This window comes from Cebus imitator, unplaced genomic scaffold (genome assembly GCF_001604975.1).
Source record: "Cebus imitator isolate Cc_AM_T3 unplaced genomic scaffold, Cebus_imitator-1.0 Scaffold1, whole genome shotgun sequence".
Lineage (NCBI taxonomy): Eukaryota > Metazoa > Chordata > Mammalia > Primates > Cebidae > Cebus > Cebus imitator.
Genome location: NW_016107316.1, coordinates 12,220,367 through 12,233,653, shown reverse-complemented (window position 1 = coordinate 12,233,653; position 13,287 = coordinate 12,220,367). Strand labels below are relative to the sequence as shown.

At 56.9% G+C, this 13,287-nt stretch overlaps 1 protein-coding gene across 1 annotated transcript; it reads right to left on the bottom strand.

Moving 5' to 3' along the window:
- Positions 1-1,753: 1,753 nt before the first annotated feature.
- GDF7 (growth differentiation factor 7) lies at positions 1,754-8,887 on the bottom strand. The gene is made up of 2 exons (XM_017526524.2): positions 7,781-8,887; positions 1,754-4,934 (listed from the first exon to the last, which is right to left on the bottom strand). The coding sequence occupies exons 1-2, from the start codon at positions 8,184-8,186 to the stop codon at positions 3,973-3,975; spliced, it is 1,368 nt and encodes a 455-aa protein (XP_017382013.1). The 5' UTR covers positions 8,187-8,887; the 3' UTR covers positions 1,754-3,972.
- Between the last annotated feature and the right edge of the window lie 4,400 nt (positions 8,888-13,287).

Below are 13,287 nucleotides of genomic sequence, written 5' to 3'. Positions count from 1 at the left end.
CTCTTCCTTCCACTGGACTTCCTGGAGGCAGACTCAAGCACAGGAAGAGTCTGACCTTATCTGTGCACAAGTTGCTCTTGGAAAGAACGCAGTTTTTCTACCTGCTCTAAGAAGAAAATCGGTCTACAAACCCTAGTTGTTTTCTGCGGTGAGTCTGAATGAAATTGCGACAGCATATACCATGTGCAGGGATTGAATTACACTCCCTCCTGTTCCATCCAAAGGAATATCGGTACTCTCTTCGGTACCCAAGGTGAGGCACCCACTCCCGCCGACGCCATGAAAGCTGCCAGGGAGAAGTGACTGCCCTGGGCTTTGTGGAGTCTGGATTCTCCTATCACACAATCCATACCTTGTATCGTTGCCAGGAGGGTACGGTGAAGGGGAGCATGGATACAATGAATGAGCACAGCTCAAGCCTGGCTTCCTCAAGCTAAGACGGCAAAGCCGGCCACCTTTCCCGGAAGACCCAGCGCAGCTGCTTGGAAAGTCAGAATTCAACAAGGCAAGTGTTTGGGCATCAGTGGAAATGCCCACCTGCCAGTGTGGGTGATCCCCCTTCATACCAAAGCCCTGGCTTCAAGCAGCACTGACCAGACTGTCTTCGTGTTTGGCAGACCCAGCACCAGCCCTGCTTGGGCCCCAGCTGCCCTGCCCCGAGCTCCCTAAGCAGGGATGCCAAATCCTACTCACTAGCGGGAAATAGTGGTTCAAATGATGTCAGCTAGTAGTGCACAATTCTCTCAGCAAAATGGAAAATTTATTTATTTATTTATTTATTTATTTATTTATTTATTGAGATGGAGTTTGCTGTTGTTGCCCAGGCTGGAGTGCAATGGCCCAATCTCAGCTCACTGCAACCTCGGCCTCCCGGGTTGAAGCAATTCTGCCTCAGCCTCCTGAGTAGCTGGGATTACAGGCATGCGCCACCATGCCTGGCTAACTATGTATTTTTAGTAGAGACAGGGCTTCTCCATGTTGGTCAGGCTAGTCTTGAACTCCTGACCTCAGGTGATCGGCCAACCTCGGCCTCCCAACAAAATGGAAAATTCTGTTTACTTTAGGAGGGAGACTTTGCTGACCTCAGGTTTGGTGTTGAGAGGACAGGGGATGGCCTTTATTCACAGTCTTGACATGCTTTTTCACTGTCTGTCAGTTCTCCCATCCATGGTGACTAGAGATTCCAGCCAGGGATTACAACATTAGAAGCTGGGTTCATGCTGGTCACCCGGACCTGTCCCCCACTACCTAAAAGACAGACAGAGAGCTCAGAGTGCCACTACCAACTATGCTAACAGAATCCTTTTCTCCACATCTTGGCAATGCTAGTTGAACCACATCTTAGCAGCAAAAGGCCATCTGCCCAACATGTGTTGGCCCTTTGCTGTCATTTTTACAAAGTGAAATGCATCCTCTGCATTCACCTAGTGAATGGGCTGAGATGCCAGAGGGTTGGACAGGGTGGCCCAGGGGATTTCACCTGCTCCAGAGGCAATCTGGGAAGCATTCTTTTTATCCAGTAAACAAAGAGCATACTGAGGGCATGGGGCCGTGGAAGGAACCATCACTGTCCAAGGACAACACTCCTCCCCTGGGCACCACCCAAATTCAAGATGCTGGAAGACACCTACTTCCCACACCACTCACAACACATCTCATTAGAAGGAGGTCATCAGAGGGAAAGAGGAAACTGACAGTTTTTTTTTTTTTTTCCCTACCATGAAAAGGTCAGGCTTAATCAAGACACTTCTTTCCAAAAAAGTGTTTTTCCTCGTCACTAAAAAAAGTATCAAAATGTTTGTTTTTATGCAAAGATACTGAATACCCTAGAATATCTTCAAAATAACATTTAACTGCACTTTGTCATTAACTTCTTTCTAAACCTTCTAGTACTACAACTTTTAACACTTTAGTGTTTTTTTTTTCAATAGTTCTTCATTATGACAGGCTTTGTTTAAAAAACAGGAGTGAGGTGTCTCTGGCAAAATCCACAAATTAAGGGACCATCTTTGCCCAGTCACTAAAATAAGATGGAATTGTATCAGTGCAGCCACTTTTGGATGTTTTAAAATTTTTTAACCTGAAGAGACTGTTCATTTTCTGGTTATTGATATCTACTCATACCGCTGCATAATATAAATTCACATAATAGGAGGGGGGAAATCTTCATTTTAAGAGTAATTTACACGTGCAATTTTTTTTCTTTTGGGAGAATTTTACAGGATGAAAAGTGATGCAGGTGGGGCCCTTAAGTACATTAGCTGTATCTAAATCGTAAGTCTGTCTTCTCTCTCTCAAGAGTGTGATCACTGAGAATCAAAATGTGTTTGAATTGTCCTGCATCCGACACAGGGTGGAATTCATGTTCCACAGGACTCTGAAGGGGAAAGTCCTGCACAGCATCAGGCAGAGGCTCTGGGAGGGCTGTGGGGCTTATTCTAAGAGCCCTGGGAGCCCCAGTCAAGTGGAGTCCAACTGGTTTCTCTTCCCTCTCCCAACCTATGGACAAAAAGCCACAAAGGATTCCCAGGCATAAACAAATCAGTGAAGGCTGAATGTTTGAACTCACTTGTACATGCCTAGAAAATCCTTCCATCGATAAGACTCTTCGGGGCAAAACATGGGCACTAGGTGACAGGCTTCCACCTCTGCTCTCCCACACCAAGGCCTGGCCCTTCGAAGGGCACAGCAGCCAAGCCAGGGAGCTGATGAGGGGAGGGGGCAGACCTTCCTCCTGCTCTGAAGGTCGGGGATGGGAGGTGAAATCTGACAAAAGCACTTTTGTGTGGCTTCACTTCTCTGCCAAAAACTACAGCAACAACACAGTGAAGGCAGGTAAAAGCAGAGGCCGACTTGATAGCTAGCGCTAGCGGGAGTCGAGTCGGCGCCTGGGAGCATGCACCTACCTGGCCGACAGCTGGAGTCCTCGGCTGGAGTGGGCCCCAGGACAACCCCCTGCCTCTCAAGCCCTGAGAGCCTCTTCAAGGGCTTCTTAGGAAAACCCCCTGGCTGGTTTGGGAAAAGCAAGTAGCTCCCCTCTCCCAGCCCCACCTTCTCGGTTCCGGCCATTGCACTAACTTTCTCCTGAGCCACCCCAAGGCATGGCTACCACCTCCCTGATCAGCTGGGGAGCTTCCAACCTGGCAGAGCCTACCCTTTCCCAATAGCCTGTTAGATCAGACTCAGCCGTTTAAACCCCTCCCCCATTTCACTTTCCTACAAAATGAAAAATGTCCTTTCCACGTTCCAGAACATTTCCAATTAGAATTGATTTAAAAAAAAAAGGGGGGGGGGACGGTACCGACTTTTGCAGAAATCTGGGAAGCTCCACACTCTTTCAGACAAAACTTCCCTTTCAAAACTCAAACAGGGGCATGTTAAATTTTAAAAGTTAGAAAAAAAAAAAGATGCTTTTGCAGCAGTTCCTTTCCAGAGTAAACGGCCCCATGCAACACAAACCCTGGGAAAGGACACTACGGCCTTGCAGTTGGTCACGGAGTGCACCATGCAGCGCCCGCCCAGCCACCGGGCAGAGCGATGCCCACACTGGCCAGAAGCAAAAAGGGGTGAGATAAAGCATGCTGGAGTACCCCTTTGGATCTCCCATTCTGGAGCCCCCAATTTCCTAACCCGTTTCTACCTGATTTTCGTGCCTGTTACTGCAACATCAGCACAAACACCTTCCTCTCCCCAAGTGGGGCAGTGGGCGCCATGGTTATCTGTTTGCAAAATGCACAAGCTTTGACATTCGGTACCAGCAGGTCATCTCTTCCCAAGGCTTTCAGATGCTGTCCACGGTAAATGTGTGCATGACCGCACGCGTGTGTGTGAGTGTGAACGTGTGCTCTTCCTCCTCCGCGAGGGCTCTGAGTCACATCGGCCATGCACCCACGCTCGGTGACAGGATGGCTCGCTGCTGCTCTTCAGCTGGGGATCCTCGGCCCCTCGGCTGCCCCCTCCCCGGCCCGCGCGCTACCTGCAGCCGCATGCCTCCACCACCATGTCCTCGTATTGCTTGTAGACGACGTTGTTGGCAGCGTCGATGTAGAGGATGCTGATGGGGCTGAGGCGCGCGGGCACACAGCAGGAGGCCGGCGCCGCGTCTGGCGCCATGGAGTTGAGCAGCGTCTGAATGATGGCATGGTTGGTGGGCTCGAGGTGCGAACGCAGAGGGAAGTCGCAAACGCCCTCGCAGTGGTACGCCTCGTAGTCCAGCGGCGCGATGATCCAGTCGTCCCAGCCCAGCTCTTTGAAGTCCACGTGCAGCGGCTTGCGGCTGCAGCGGCTCCGGCCCCTTCGCCCTTGGCCCCGGCCCGCGCCCGAGCCGCTGCCCTGCGCTGTCCGCGTAGCGGCTAAGGCGGTCCTCCTCCGCCTGCGGCCGCCAATGACTGCTCCTGGTGATCCGGTGCCAGGTCTTGGATCGGGCGGCCGCTCTGCGCCCAGAAGGGCCCCGAGCGCGCGGGCCTGGGCGCGGATCTCCCGGAACAGGCTTTCTTTCCTCTTCGAGCGGGAGGAGACGACTAGCAGCGCCCGCTCCTCTGCAGCCGAGCCCCCTCCGCCCGGCCAGCCGAAGCCCAGCTGCCGCAGTGCCAAGGGGCTCCGCACTGGGCCGGCCACTGCGCGCAGCAAGAGGCAGAACGCGCGGGGGGCGCGCGGTTCACTACGGTGGCGCCTCACGGCGTCCGCCACGTCGAACACCTCCCAGCGCTCACTGACCAGGGGCTCAGCTGCCCGAGAGTACAGCAGTCGTGGCGCGCCGGCTGCGCCCGGGCACGTGGACAGCAGCAGCAGAGGCGGGGAAGTCGAGCTGCCTCGGCCTGGCTCTAGAGATCCGCGGCGCAGCACGCGCAGCTCTGCACCCACCACCTCGTCTACGTCGGGAAGGCTGGATACGTCGAACAGGAAGCTCTGGCCTGTTTCGGCTGCCGATTCGTCTGCGGGGGACCGGCAGGGACACAGAGAAAGAGCTGAGTAAGAGCGAATTCTGCACACTGTCGGCGCGGGGCCTCCTAACAGCAAATGGCCCAGCTGCCCTCAATGTAGGAGCGAGACCGGTTCCAGCCAGCGCCCGACCCCACGTCTCTGCCCCAGCCTGAACGCTGCCAGCCTGGCCCAGAGCCGAGGACGCCTTCGCCCGGGCTATCGGAACCAGGCTTTGGTTCAGCAAGCCAAAGTCACGCGGACAACCCATGGTCACTGCATATCCCTGAGCCGCGGGAACAGGAGCGCACTCCTGAACCCCGACCAGGACTGAAGAAAGCTACAGTTCCCCGGCCTGCCTCAGAGCCATGGGTTTGCGGGGCCAGAATCCGAGATCAGACTTTCGGGCTGGGGTGGAAAGAAGTCGTGCACCCGCTCCTGAGGTCCTGGGCCTTACGGAGACTTACAGTTATTGCTCTGCCGTTCCCTGCAGAGCCGAGAGTCCCGGCTGTGCGAAAACTGAAAATTTTTGTCTCCTGAAAACTCTGCTACCTCTGTTCCCCTAACCCATCCTGGATATCCCCGCTGGCCACGGTCTCCCATGCAGGCTGGGGCTCAGCGATTTGTCCAGGAGAACGCAGAGAGCCTCTAGTCCAACCTCGCTCTGCTGAAGGGGAACTGAGGCCCAGCTAGGGGCCAGGATTGCCCAAGGTCTCAGATCTCGCAGCAATGGGCGTTGCTGCTGGAGATCGCAACCACAAACGCACCTCCTTCGGTGCTCCTGCGGCCTCCGAAGGAGGGGAAACGGAGGCAAAGGAACGCAAGGAACCTCTCGGAGGGGTGCGGGGCATCCCCAATGACCTTGCTGTAGTGAGGGCAGCGGCCAGAATGAAGTGTCGCTTCCAGGAACCGCCTGTCTGTCACTTCGCGTGCTAGTCTTCCCTCTGTAGTGACTTATCTCGGGCTTAGGGGTTTTATTTCCAGTGTGGCCACTCTTTTATTTTTTCCTTTTTGGGCTCAGAAAAAAAAAATTGAAAATTGAAAATTCCACCAAGCAACAGATAAGGAGCTCCCTTTGAAGGGAGTCATATGGTTTCGTTTTGCCCCTAAACTGGGAGAGACTGTGCAGACTCCCCCCACCACTGGAGATTTGCTCAGCAACCACGAACGAACGTCAGACCCTCTTGCCTGAGGTCCAGGGTCTATCCTTATCAATGGCCTCTGGGGACCTCAATCAGCCCTGCTCCAAGTTAAGACTCTCAATGAAGAAGGAGGAAGGAAAGGAGGGCTGGGGCCTCGCGGGGAGCACTTTCTCTGAGTTTTTCTGCAGATTCTCTGCCTCTCCCTGGTTCCCAGCCCTGCCACTCCATTTTCCCCCAAGAGGGAGGAGGGAGAGGAGGCCTCTCAGGCTCTGCCAGCCAAGCTGAGCTCCCAAGAAAAGGATTTATCTCTGAGACCATGGTAGACCTAGCTCAACCTTAAGAAGACTCTGGTGCCTGTGCCCACTTAGAGCCCAGCACACCCCCGTCTCCTGCAGCCTGGGAGCCTACAGGGTACCCTTCAGTCTGGAGCATTCCCTGTCCATGTGCACCAGAACTAGGGCTTCCTATGGGTATCCCGGCATCCAGCCCAGGGGCCATGTCAGGCCTTCGGAGAAGGCTCAATAGTTCTAACTGAACCATAGGGCCATTTGGGGATTGTGTACCAGGATTTCCAGGTACCCAAAATAAAGCAGTCTGTGCTAGGCGCTGGGCATGTGCTGGTGGGGATGGGTGACCTGGTCACTTCAAGGCCTCCGCCAGCCTTCCCAGGCTAGGAACTGAGGTGTGCTGACTGTCAGTGGCTCCCAAACCTGGCGGCCTCAGCCCCACCCGCTCACTTCCCGGCCCTATTTGCTTTTTTTCTCTCCTGCCCTCCACGCTGGGTCTCTGGCTGGATAGAATTAAAGCCGAAATTACTTGCATTTCCGCCTGAAATTGGTTAAATTTTCTCTATCTGTCTGCTTTAATGATTTCAATGGAGATTAATAAAATCCAGATGACACACAGCAGCCACACCATAGCCTCACCCACATCCTACCTTTGGAGGGCCCAGGGCCGAACAAGATGGGGTGCTGGGTCTAAGAGAGGCCTACATTTCTGCAGATCCCCAGCAGGCCTCTCCTCCCGACACCACCAGCATCCTTCACTTCTGGCTTCCCCGGGGCCCAGCACCAGACACAGGTACCCACAGCTACACTTGTCCCACACACACAAGCCACCACCACCCAGACCAACCTGCTGAGCAGGGCACTCCTCATACCTGATGATGCCACCAGCCTCTCCACGGCCACTTACTTTAGTCTGATATTTGCCTCTGCCCCAGTTTTCCCTGGGCTTCCCCCAGTTTGTGTGGCCCCCAAGAGACTGGGAGCTGCAGAAATTGCTGCAAAGAAGCAGCCATCACCCTCACCACGGTGCAGTCCCTCTCGGTGTGACTCCCGGGAACGCAACTCTTGCCCTCCTTTCTTCTCCGAGGGCTCTGATCCCGATGCCACTCCAGACCCTTCCCCAAGAAGCGAATCTTGGCCTCAGCCTGCCTCCTCGAGGGGACCCGCCGGCCTGCAAAGCCAGGGCGACCTGGGAGAGGGACCAGTCGGCCCTCTGGGACCGGGCCCCGGGAGCTGCCGTGACTCTCGCCACAGTCCAAGTGCAGCGGGCTTGGAGCATGTTGGCCTCGGCGAAGTTTCTTTCTATCAACTGAGGCTGGGCCGCGTGGGGCCGCGGCCCCACATGTATTACAATGGAGCGGCGGCACGGCTCCGGGCTGGTCTCAGCCCAGGACCTGACGGCATGGGCGGGCACAGAGGAGGCGTAAGTACCTTGGGTCGCCTGGTCTGTGAAGCCGGTGATCGTGTCCGCGCGTCCATGGCCCGAGGCGGAGACAGCGACTGCCCCGGCCAGAGCCCTCCCGGCCAGGCTCCGGTAAAGCGACATCATGAAGTGGTGCGGCACCACCGAGCCGTTCCTGAAGCCGGAGACGGCGGCGCGGCGCGCGGCGCGGGCCCGGGGAACCGCGGCGGCCGAGACAGCCGCGGCACCCGCAGCCGGGGCGAGAGTCCGCCCGCCGCTGCCGCTGCCGCTGCCGCCGCCGCCGCCGCCGCCCCCCGGGCTCCAGACCGGCCCAGCCCCCGCCGCTCGCAGCACAGCAGCCGCTTCAAGCCCGTCGCGGGGGCGGCAGGCGCTCAGCAGCCAGAGGCACAGCGCGGCGGCGGCGCTCAGGTCCATGGGCTCCGTGGGCCGGGCGGGCGGGCGGCTCGGGCTCCGTGGCTCCGGGAAGTCCCCCGGCGCCTTTTGAACATAGTGTTTAATAATGGGGGAAGTGTGCGCAGCCAGCCGCGGCCCCCCCTCCTGGCCCACCCCACCCCCGCCCAACGCCCGGAGCAGCGCCCCCTGCTGAACGCTCCGGCGGCCGCGCTGAGCCCCCCACCCCGGCCTAGAGTGGAGACCCCGGCCGGAGCCTCCTCCCCCCACCACAGAGCTTCGCCCCCACCCTCGCCCAGCTGAGTGCCACCGGCCCCAGCCTCCCGACGAGCCCGGGTGCCCCGCCTCTGCTCCCCGCGGCAGTGCGACACCCCTCTGCCCGCGCGGCGCCCAACACCTACGCGCCCTCCTCTGTTCCAGGCTCCGGGGCACCGCGCGCAACCCGCCCAGCTTCCTCCCCACTCCCCCGCAGAGAAACACCCGCCCCCTCCCTGCTCCGATTCCGAGCGACGGGGACTGGACCGCAGAGGTGGGGCCGCGGAAGGGTTCGTCCTCCAGTCTGCTTCGCGCCGCGACATGGTGACCGCGCCGGGAGAGGCCCCAGGGTGCGCCCGGCGGCCGCAAAGGAGCGTTTCCTATCGTGGGTCGGCGGTTTCCCACCCAGCCACAGCCCCCAAAGGATCGCAGGGGCGGCCAGAGCACGGGAGGAGGCCGGTCGGGGAGGAAGGCAGGGCGAGGGGCTGGAAGGGCAGGCCGGAAAGAACTTTGGACGTGGACCTCCTGTCGGAAAAGAAACGTTTGGGCGCGGAAGTTGCGCTTCAGCAGGAGCCAAGCTCTAGAAGGAGCTCGAAATTCGGACGGCAGCCCCGGGAGATGGGGGAACTCCCGGCGGGAGTGCGCTGAGAGTTTGGCGGTGGCTTCAACTGGTGACCTTCCGCCCGCCTTCGGGGTCGGGGCAGCGGCTAACGGAAACCAGCTACCGGGTTTGTGCGGGAGTAGCCAGGAACCCGGAGGGCGGGCGGTGCAGAGCCCCGGGATGGCGCCTCCGAGCTTCTCCCCCCGCCGCAGTGATGGTCCGGGGCCCGGGGTGGACGGAGGGCACGCCCGGCAGCGGCGAAGCCCCGGGGCGCACTCGCGCGGGCGGCAGAGCACCTGGCTCTGCGGCTGGCAGGGGCAATTTGCGGGGCCATGTCTCAAGGGAACGCGCAGGAGAGGGGAGTCATCGGCTCTGCTCCACCCGCAGCCTGGACGTGCCCGGCGATCGGAAACTCAGCAGATCGAAGGCCTGGGCCAGGCGAACTGCCGAAGAAGGGCGGGCGGGTCCTTTTCCTTTAAAATTGCATTTGCTGCAGAACTCAAAATCTAGACCCGGTCGGCACGTAGTGATCACCTTGAACGGGTGATCCGCTTCAAAGCGAGGTAGCCAGCCCGATTCAAAGCCGCGTGGGTCCGGACGCCCGCCTGGCTCCCCTGCGCTCGGACCCACAGAGGACGCCCAGCCTAGCGAGCTCCTGGGCCAACTCTGGCCCAGGATCTCCGGTTCCTGTGCTCCACTGCTTCTTCCCAAACGAACTCCTCAGCCATCGCCCTCTAGGCCATCGCGGAGGCGCGGCGCCTGCTCAGCTTGGGGCTTTGAGTCGCGTAACACTCGAGAACATCTGCGGGTGGGAGAGAGAGGCCTGGTGAGGTTCAGTCCTCGGAAACTCCAAGGCCGATCGATGTCAAAGAGAAAGGCCTGACATTGCTGGGAAGGGTGGACCCCCGGGGCAGGGTCGGCGCTGCCGGCGCAGAGGATCTTCCTGTAGCAGGAATGCGCGCACCTGGGAGATCTGGGATAGACGAGCTTCAACAGTCCACCCTGCCTTTGGGACTGCCGTTGGAGAGTCGGTGACTGACACCGCCGCCCCCCCCCCCGCCGCAGCCCGGGGTCTCTCCCTGGGATGGGGGGGTCCTGCTGTGTCCCTCTGCTTCCTTTCCCCCTGCAGCCATGCGCCCGCCCGCGGTCTTTGGGTGTTTTACATATCAGCTTGGCTAAGATTTCTGCAAACACTCGGGGAGTCCTGGGTGACAGCAAGTTTGCCTTTTCTTGGCTTCAGTTTACCGGACTGTGTAGAGCAGAGAGCAGAGGGGTCCTAGCACTGTCTTGGCACAGCCAGTGGCAAATAAACGTTTGTTGATTACATGACACCCCTGCCAAGTTGGGCCTTAAGAATGAGGGATGGATTAGAATCCCTGCATCCTTGCTGTCCTTGTGGGAGCAGGCCACTTCGCTTCTTGGAGACCGAATTTCCTCATCTATAAAATAAGCGGATTCTCACCTCATCCTCTGTGTGGCTGGCATAACAGGTTGGCACAGAGGAGGTGACGTAGTCTTGCCCCCTAACCACCAGTGTGTTCCTAGTGCCAGGGGTGATAACCGCAGAGAGAGAGAGAAAAGCAGCTTCTACTCACCTGGAAGGCTTTGGCAGACACAGCTGGGGTGAGCTGTTGCTGCTGGAGCCACTGTCCACCTGCTGCGTGTGCTCCAACCGGGACTTCACCTCTCCCACCTGTGCTTCTTGGTCTGTATAGTGAGGGCACAGTCATTCATTTATTTCTCCATCCCTCCATTCATTCCTTCTTTGATGTAAATTGCCAGGTAACTTTCGGTGCATTGTGGATTCAGCAATGCACAGGACAAGCACATGGCACTTTGGGATGGACACAGGAGAGGACAAACAAGAGGCGCATAAATGCACTGTGCTGTCCAGTAGTTCTGAGTAAAGGGATGGGCTGGGGGCTCTGTGATCAGCAGGGAATACATTGAAGCCAAGCCCAGAAGGAGGAGGCACAGACGATGGGTGGGCCATGCCTGGCTCCCTTGCTCGCTGTAAATGATGGTGCCCATTCGTTATCTCTTGAATGCCAGGCACCTTGCCTGCTGCTCCACATACCTCATGCCATTTCATTCTCACAGCTACTCTATCCTGTGAGATGGGTATTCCCATGCTATAGAAAAAGAAAGTTGAGCTATAAGAATTCAACACCTTGCCTAGAGTCACCTGGGGAGTGGAAAGCCCAGAGTCATCAACTGTCCTAGCTCAACCCTTGGCTTGGAGGTGGGGGATGGGAATGTGAGGGGCTTTGTTCTGCCCCCCTGCTCCCCAGACCCCAGTGGAGAGGAAGAGTATGCCTGCCTTTCCTCTCTGGCTTTCTAGAAAATCCTTGGCAGAGAAAGGACCTCTCCAGTCCAGGTGAAGACCATGAAAGTGTTACCCAGGGGACTCCTGCCTTCCACTGCTGTCAGCTGGAAGCGGAAAACACTTGCCATGGAAAATAGTCTGTCGTGCCAGCAGCAGGACCTGCCCATGACCCAGGTCTCCAGGTGCCCTGCCCACTTGGGACTTCCTCTTGAGGGATGCAGGGATCCTTAGGTCGATGGACTGGGCAGGAGAGGGCTAGTGCACACAGCCTAGAGCCCTTGAAGCTGTGTGCCACATGCTAACTGCGCTAACAGCCTTGAGAATGAAAACCTTCTTCTGTGTTGCCCCAGTAGTGGCTGGAGAGCAGATGAAGCCCAGAGGCAGATGTCAGAAGCAGTGGTCAGAGGAGGTTGGGAGAAAACTGGGGACTGGAAGCTCTAACTTTAGTTTTTCATCCCCTGATCAGCCCCAAACCCCAGACCTCCAGACTCCACCTGAGTCCTCCTCAGAGAGAAGGTGAGATTGCCGCCAACAGAGTAAGGAGGGGAAAGCAGCCTGGCTGGGGCAACAGGATGTTTCACAACTGGGGTGAGGAGGGGCAGTTCCCACATTCTCACTCCAGACCCTTCCCTGGCAGAGCACTTTGCTGCTCTTCCATCCCTTGCAGAAGCTGTTTGCTTTCTCTGAACACCAAGTCCCTGATGCAGTCATAAAATCCAAGGATCTGAAAAACTTTTTGGGTTATGATTTAAGCCAACTTGCCATGCATGGCTGAATCATAACAAATTGCTTTCTGGGCTGCACTTACATACCTGCAGAGATGGGGAACTCCCTGTACCAGGCAGTGTCTCCCTTTGTTGCCCAGGCTGAAGTGCAGTGGCAGGATCATGGCTCATTGTAACTCAATTTCCTGGGCTCAAGTGATCCTCCTACCTCAGCTTCTCTAGTAGCTGGGACTACAAGCACCTGCCATCACATCCAGCTAATTAAAGAAAATATTTTGTAGAGACAGGGTCTTGCTGTGTTGCCAAGCTTGGCCTCCCAAAGTTCTAGGATTCTGGTTGTGCTTTTCCTGCACCTGGTTGTAAGGAAGTCCTCTCTACGACTCCTGGGAGAGCCACATCTCTCGAAGGTACCTTTGCTGTGGGGAGTTTACATGTTATCTGGGAACCTACAACACTAGACTGAGACCACTTAGGGAGTTAGTCTTGGATCCCACCAGCTAGAGCCACACTGAGGCGACCTTCAGGTATGGGAACTGTGAGAGCCCCAGCTGTAGCCTACTCTGCTGTGCCCAGGTTCTCCTGCCACACCCAGACACCTGGCCCCCATGTCTGATGACAAGACAACTAGAGGATCCCTCTGAGGTGACCTCCTCTACATTGTCCACATGCAGAAGCCAAGTTCCCAACAAGGGGGCGTGGTCAGTAGCATGTCATTTGGCATCACAACCATCTGCCATCCTGGATCTCCCTGTGATTGGGAGGCTTTGTTCCCCATTGCAGCCAGAGCATCTCACTCACCTCTGATCAGGGCACTCTGTGGGTGCAACATGATGACAGTCAGCCTTTGATCTAATCTGTCCTCTGTTGGGGATGCTGGGTCCCTGCAGCCATGCACTAATTTGGAACATAAAACTGATAATTCTGAGAGCCAAGAGACCTGAATTCAAATCGTGCCTCTAACCTTGGGCCGCAAGTTCCTTTCCCTTCCTGGCTTTAAACCCCAAATGCGCAGTGGGTCTGACAATCAAACGTCCCCTGGGTCTGCTGAAAGACGGGGAGAGTGTGAGATGGATCCACTGCCTGGGATTCAGCCGGGAGCCTGTCCTCTCTCTGGACCCACCATAGCCTCTGGGCCTTTTGACTCAGAGCTGGAGAAATGGTTAAAGGTGAGGAGGCAGGGCCCTGGTTTAGGTCTCCCAGGGAAGGCAAGGGACAGAA

Excerpts from the sequence above, each read along its gene's own strand:
- GDF7 (XM_017526524.2), bottom strand. The coding sequence starts at position 8,186 with ATGGACCTGAGCGCCGCCGCCGCGCTGTGCCTCTGGCTGCTGAGCGCC. Across the intron at positions 4,935-7,780 it reads CACAGACCAGGCGACCCAAG|ACGAATCGGCAGCCGAAACA; the intron begins GTACTTACGCCT and ends GGTCCCCCGCAG.